This window comes from Procambarus clarkii, chromosome 92, assembly GCF_040958095.1.
Source record: "Procambarus clarkii isolate CNS0578487 chromosome 92, FALCON_Pclarkii_2.0, whole genome shotgun sequence".
Taxonomy (NCBI): domain Eukaryota; kingdom Metazoa; phylum Arthropoda; class Malacostraca; order Decapoda; family Cambaridae; genus Procambarus; species Procambarus clarkii.
This window is the reverse complement of record NC_091241.1, coordinates 11,239,058-11,246,900: the sequence shown is the minus strand read 5'-3', so window position 1 is coordinate 11,246,900 and position 7,843 is coordinate 11,239,058. Positions and strand designations below refer to the sequence as shown.

Genomic DNA, 7,843 nt, shown 5'->3' with positions numbered 1-7,843 from the left:
TACCTTTATAACGTGGAATCAGATCTCTAGGTCAGCATATTTCACATACAATTGAACAATTTATTTTTTGGCTTGTCATGTCATTTGTGTCATCTAATGTATAAGGTTACTTAGGCACATCAAAACAAGGTCATCAGTTGACACCTGTCATTTGTACCAGCATGTGCACAATGTCAGTTAGGCACATAGAACTCTATAAAAGAAAATGTATACAAGATTTATAGTTATATGCTATAAAGCAGTTGCTAATTTCTAATGCATTTATTGGCCCCTGTCTGACATTGTTTTTCATCAATTTTTCCATTAAGCACCTAACTATTGACAACCCACTATAATTCAAACTTTACTTTCGAAAAATTACATTAGTGTCTTTTGATGAGGTTACTATAACCTATTTTCTTAACAGGCACTTTCATTCTGTTCTGTTGAAAATTTGTGGGAAAAATCAGTGAAACCTCCACCTGAAACTTATACCTTTAATACACACAGCACTTAAATGTTACATATAGCTGATCTAACCTTGAGAAAATATTGAAAATGCATGATGAGATTGAACCTTCCTCCCTGAACTCTCAGGGATGTAGGTTTGATCGTATTGTATGCATTCAATATTTTCTAACAGATATATAATGTATTTGCAGACTTCATTGTGCTTGTAACATCTCATCCACTTTTCATATTTTAATTCAAAATATAGACTATCATCAACACAACTCGAAAGCTTCTTTGCCAAATGAATTTGTCAAATGTGGTCCATGTCTCCTGCCTTCCTCCCCCTCTCCTTCTAACTCCATTAAAATATAAATATCCAGTAATACTCCCTAAAGGTGATTTATGAAACCCCCACCTAAAATTGTTTAGCAAATTTCAAATTATACACACATGCACACACTTTCAGGAATCTGTTCACCAGTTGATTGACAGTTGAGAGGCGGGACCAAGGAGCCGAAGCTCAACCCTTGCAAACTCAACTAGGCGAGTACACATGTAAAGAGTACTGGGAAGACAGGACAAAACAAGCATATATCTTATCCTGTAACTGCGCTCAAACAATTACACTTATGTAATTACACACACACACTGAATACATTAGCTAAAATTTCCAAATGCTAATTTTTTTCTCTAGGTATGATACATACCTCACACAAAGGCAAAATGATATTCTTTTATATTATTTTCAACATGAAACTCACATTACTTCATCTTTTTCCTTAGGTGAACTTTGGAGACAAGATTCCTAAGATTTAAACATGTATCCTGTAATGAGAATGGTACAAACACCAGAAAGCAAATTTCCCCACAATTAAATGGATAGAATTCAATACTGTATATCCAGAAATAGGAATGGAAATTTTATTGACAAAAATAGTAAAATCACTAACATCAGAGCACATCCTTCTAACGATGTCTAAACAAGACGTGAGGCACATTCCTTCTTCCCAGTTAGGTCCATACTGGATATCGTATCACAGAATTAGCACCAACAAATTTGGCAAAAGTTTAAATTGCAAGAACACATGTCCTTTTCAATAGCAGGTTGTGGGAGCTAGTCTAGAGGCATATCACTTGGATGCAATTTAAGACAATCATCATATTAGGATTCGGCATTACCAAAACATCAACATTGCAATCCAAGATTTGATTCAACAGTCAGACAGGGTTATTGGTGTATTATTAACTAGAGTAGAGTATGTACAGTACAAAGCATGCCCTCTACTTAGGAAAAGCCATACAGTATTTGGAAAAATTAAATAACATTAGCAAATTATTTACAGAAACCGTGAATTAAACAAGTCATTCAAAACAAGGTAAAGGAAAAAGTTGTTGATTATTAGTACAATTTTTGTGATAGTCTTTAATAGAGTACTGAGAGATAATATAGTAGAGTAGTGATGGTTAACTTAAATGAACTATACTGTAGTTAATAAAGTAATAATGTAGGAATAACACGACACTACACAAACTATATATCTAAACAGACAAAATTTGGGAATGAGTTGCACTAGTGTTTGGAAGAATAAAATTATCTAAGGAAGGGAGAAGCCTGGAAAACTATATACAGCACAGTACATAATAGTACAGAAGCCTGTCAGAATATTGAAGTTCTTAAACATTTAGGATGTCAACACATGAGCAAGAACACAAGACAAGTGAATTTTACATTTACCAAGAATTTTATCAGGGGAGAGAAAACTTGACGAAACAGTAGGATAGCTAAAGATCTGTTCATCCTGAAAATCAGGACATTTTATGACAAGATGCACGACTATTAGCGGAACAATACAGTTCTGATAGCAAGGCGCATGTCAATTATTAGGAGCCACGAGTTAATCTTGTGTACACAATATGTAACCTAGCCAGACGCTTCCTCACTTCCTCATTTGGTAGCAGGAGAAAATGGGAAAGATGAAAAATAACAATTAAATTAGGGGATACTTGATGGCAGTGCAACATTTAGGGTTATATAAACATACAACATTCAGAAGTGATGTATGAAAGCAAAGGCAAGAATATTTCATGCTTTAATTTTCTTGAAAACTCTGATACTGACTTACTCGACCTTTATACTTTATTATTAATATGTTCCGAACAAAACTGTACATACAGTAGTACCGTACAGTACTTCGAAAAATTTATAAAAGATGAATTATACAAAAAACAAAGAAAATAAGTTATTAATATTAACTGTAAACCAATATAAATTTCAATTAGTGTCAAGCAATGCAAAATATGTGTACTTAAAAAATTCATTAACATTGATACACAAATATTACAAAGCAATAACACAAAATGCATTTTTGACTCGTTCCAAAAATTCTACTGCACATTCAACAATCAGAGAATATCAAAATTTAAAAAAGGTAGAGCAAATATGCACCAACATGCTGCTGTAATCTCAAAGGTTACTAAAGTCTCATTTAAAATCCAAGTCTAGAATAAAAACTAAACACAATGAACTTGTAAAAATACATATCTTCCGTCTCCTCCACTGGGTACATTTAGTGTTTATTTGTTTCAGTCAATATATTTTAGCATTTATTGGCCTAAGGTTATAACATTAGGGCATTTGGCTTACTCTGTTCATAAAACAATTAACCAACAAATGTACTAGCATCCTGATTTACACTCAGAAAGGTTACTTTAAAACTACTTTATTATGTACATATACAAATCTAGGTATCGAACATGGATGCCCTTGCCTGTTTTCCCATACCAAACGATGTACACATGGATGGATACAAGGAAATAGATTTGCTTCGCACTGAAAAAAGCAGGCGCATAAAGTTACAAAGCTGTGAGAACCTCGAGGAACATATCCTGTTAAGTGGATAAAATGCATATCAACATCAAAATCGTGAGCATAAAAACCCACGCAGTTGGACGAGATCAAATTCAAAATAGCATTGGCATACATCAACAGCCTTGTCAGCAAAGGTTTACAACTGGTCAAGAGTACCAGTGGGCATCAAATGGTTTATACATATCTTTTCCATCAATGTAGGATTTATCCACATGCCATGTTACCTTTGTTGATAATGAGTGACATTACAAAACCTGAACCAACTAAAGTGATTCACCATTTTATTACATTTCAGAGTAATGAGACAAATTAAACCTCATCACTCAGCTTCTAAGATGATCATGGTAAGTTTCCAATATCTACAAAACACCTACAAACTTTAAAAGAAAAAGCATTTGCTCTATATACATTAAAGTACATTAAGACTTAGATAAGATTAGATGAGAAAATATTTATTCAGGTAAAGGTACATACATTGAAAATGAGTTACGAACATAATGTGGGATTAATAGATAGAGCTAGTACATACAATGCCTGAAGCCACTAATACGCACAGCGTTTTGGGCAAGAACAAGTTGTAAGTTGTAATGTACAGTACTTCATTAGTACATTGCTTTAACAACTGAAAAACCTATGGTAGCTTTAGAATGTTAATAAATTTTAATTTCGCCTGCATTTCCTTTATATTTTTTGCCTAATTTCTTCTGAAAAATGTAGCATCATAATATATACTACAGTACTGTACCTAAATGTCTCTTAACCACTAGAACAATTTAAATTAATGTTCAATAACTGCAATACCGAGATCCAGGCTGAAACGTAATGCTTGGACGTACTCAGTGATGCTCTTTTCTATTTGTTTTCCTGTCTCAGAAGTATGGGACACAAAGAGAAAAAAAAAAAAAAAAAACTTTCCATAATCATCATTAAATGTCTTTTCAGAATTAGGACTTGAAATATCTACAGTACATGCCTAGTTATATGTTTTTCAATACATACCAAAACAATACTTCAGAGCATGGTCATTTCCCCAGGAAAAATCTAGGTAAACGATGTTTATGTAAAAATTAATCAACGTTGATTAAACTTTACTCAATAATGACTTTCCCACTGGGATATTGCTTATAAGGATACATTATCCTGAATAACTTGCAACCCTACCCATCCTTTTTATTTATTTATTTAAATGTATACAGTATATACCATATTTTATTTTAATATATATATTATATATATATATATATATATATATATATATATATATATATATATAATATATATAATATATATATATAATATATATATATATATATATATATATATATATATATATATATATATATATATATATATATATATATATTATATATATATAATTTATTTATTTTAATGCTTTTTATGTGACTGTCCTGCCAGCATGCAGGGCATCAAGAAGATGTGTTGAACTTGTTGCCTCCATCTCAGCTTACATGTGTACCGTCTCCTGTCTATGAAGAAGGAAACGCAATAATTATACATTGTTCAATTCCCAATTTTTTTTTATTTTAACATGTAATATAACAAATATTAAATGTAAAGAATAATTACATAATGTTCTGAATCTTTCTCGAGGCAAATAATAAAGATTTATTACTTTCCCTGGTTACATGTTTTGTATAAAACACAATGGATGAGCGTTTGTACACTGATCCAAGGATTTGTTTACCGTCATTTAAAAAGCATTTTAATAATTTGCTAGTAAACATGAATTAAAGAACAATATTTGAATCAAGACTCAATATAACTTCTCTCTTTACAAAATAACCCTTCCCTTGGATACTTTTATTTAACAATATAATCTTTCTCTTCACTTTTTGTACTCCTCTTCTTATTACAGGTATCTGAAACCCCTTCTCCATGTACTGTACAGCATCTGAAACCTTATCTCGTTAGCTACACCCCTGTCTCTTTGTCCCTGCACCCGTCTACCTCTACATACATCTGTTTCTGAGGTTTGTCCAATTAATATTTTGCCCATCATATTAGAAGTTGTTTAAAAAAATGATGTAGAAAGTGGTATCAACCCACTCCCCCAAGACCTCAACCACCTGGGTATTTCTATGGTTGGGTCCTATTTGTTTGCTATTTAATTAATACTCTTAGCAGGAGGAGGATAAACATGAGGATGCTATCCATTTCCTGCATGTGCTAATGGTTGCAAAAAACACTAGAAAGAGTTTAGCATCAGTTTCAATAATACTATGAAACTAATGTGTCGGCAAAGAATCTTTCTCAACTGCATCTTATAGGGAGGGGGAAAATATGAAGGCAAACATTGCTTAGGAATTATTATATACTTATATATTGTATATAATATATATTACATATATATACTGGTATATATATTTACTTATACTTGTATACTTAGGCAGCAGGCATTCCTTTAAACATATTGGGTTAAATATGACTGCATTGCATTGCTAGCATTCTTGCTCTTATGGTGTAAGCTTTCTATGCTGCTATTTTCTTCGTATCAATATTAAGGGCACTCAAGCTACCCAAATTCATGGTAATGAAACTAATAATTATTGAAAAATTTACTTTCTACATCATTTCATTCACCTCTGGAACATCCACAGGTAAAGAATGAACACATGATGTACAGTACACTTAAACCCAAGTATACCTCATGTATGTATTCTTTACCTGAACATGTTCCAAAGGGGAATGCAATGATGTAGAAAATAAATCCTACAATAATTACTAATATAAACATCATATAAATCTATCACATAATATAAATATGAAGAAAATTCCTATAAAATTTTAAGCTTATAATTAACTGGAGCACTACTAATCAAAAAATGGAACAAGCAAAGCACGGTAACATAAATGGGACAGATCAAGTTCAACATTAGCATGCAAACTTGAAAATTAGACTTGAAAGCCTTAGGCAAGTGTAACACTTAAAGCAATGTAATAAGGCAATGCCATTAAGAACCATGTGTCGTACCAGTGAGTTCCCATTTGCAATGTGCACTAGAATTTGTCTAGACCTTCAATTACATTTATGCTTCATGTGCATAGAGAGAAAAGTGACGCGACTGCGTTAATTTTTTTTGTGTTAAGGAAAACCTCAACAAATATGAAGACCTTGCCACCTGATCAGAAAAGTTTATGTTTTAAGAGCAGTGTTAATAAAACCATAATCTGTTCCCCTTGGTCATTGTCAGGCACTGCAGGCTTTTGTTTTATTTTTACTTATCAACTACAAATAAATACCAAAGTCTTACTAGATACAAGGGAAGAAACCAAATCGAACATACCTGAAGGCGTGGAGAAACTTTTAGGGAAGGTGCTGAACAAAGATGTTCACAGCGAGCTGAAGAACAAAGCAGGCCGACTTGCATTAAGCACGATTGCCGTAATTTTCCAGGACCGGCTAACCATAATGAATACCTCCCATTTTAATTTCGTGCCAAGAATACGGAAGTAAGAAGTTTCTGTATTGATGCTTCGAACTTATCCATGGGCAAAAGCTTACAACCCGATGATTAAAAACCCAGAATAGTTAGGATGGTCTTTTAGGGAGATCCTGGATAATAACAGTTCATGCTTGTTATTCTAACAATTTCTAATTTCCAAAAGTTGGTGTAGTTTGCTTGAAAATATAATTTTACATTAAGCAATTTAAAAAATAAATGTCCATTAACCCCTAGACAGCGGCTATTGAGGTCATACCAGCCTATGCACAAAAACTAAAAATCCTCCCAAATAATTTTTCATTATAAAATTATTAATTTGTATGCAAAATGTAAGAAATACACAAAAATAAGTGAATAGTTATTGTTTCACTGGGTGGAGGCGCTCTGTAAGTTTAAGTCTGGCACTTGTCAATGCCTGGTGCTTGATTTTGCTGACGCTTCCCGATTTATTCTCTGATGTTAACCTGATTGTTTATTCTCTGATGTTAACCTGATTGTTTATTCTCTGATGTTAACCTGATTATTTTATCACTTTTTCTTTATTTACTTTCACAGAGCTTTTATATCCATTTTTGCATCACACATGTAAAACCCAGACAATAATTGTTTAAATCATCATATGATGATGACTGCATTCCCCTAGTAACATTCATGATGATAACCACATTTGTATCATGAAATGGTAGCAGGATATTTTTTCATGGGTCCTGGTAAACTCCATTGCATCCCCATAGACCTATTATATCCATATGTGCATCATACATGTAAAACTCAGATAATAATTTTTTAAATCTTCATATGATAACCGCATTACCTTGTGAATCAACAATTGACGATAACCACTGTCTAAGGGTTAAACTACAATCATTTTTGTATGCATATCATCGACTTTCCAGAAATTGTCAATGAATTGTAATTCTACCACATAAAATAATGATGTAATCAAGCAATGGCTGTGGCTGTCTTTACGAGTTATGCAAATGAATTTAAAGCAACCACTCATGATTCACGCAGAAACCATATTTATTAGTGATACAGAAAGCTATAAGCTTCAATAGCAGATCAAGCACTGCATAAC

At 32.6% G+C, this 7,843-nt stretch overlaps 1 protein-coding gene across 2 annotated transcripts in view; it reads right to left on the bottom strand.

Annotated features, from left to right (window-relative positions):
• Positions 1-4,664: 4,664 nt before the first annotated feature.
• Positions 4,665-7,843, bottom strand: part of LOC123775054 (salivary glue protein Sgs-4) — a 28,228-nt gene continuing 25,049 nt past the window's right edge. For both annotated transcript variants that reach the window (XM_045769845.2, XM_045769847.2), the window contains one exon: positions 4,665-4,788. In XM_045769845.2, coding sequence (XP_045625801.2) covers positions 4,767-4,788 — 22 coding nt within the window. In that variant the 3' untranslated portion in view covers positions 4,665-4,766. The remainder of the gene's footprint in view (positions 4,789-7,843) is intronic.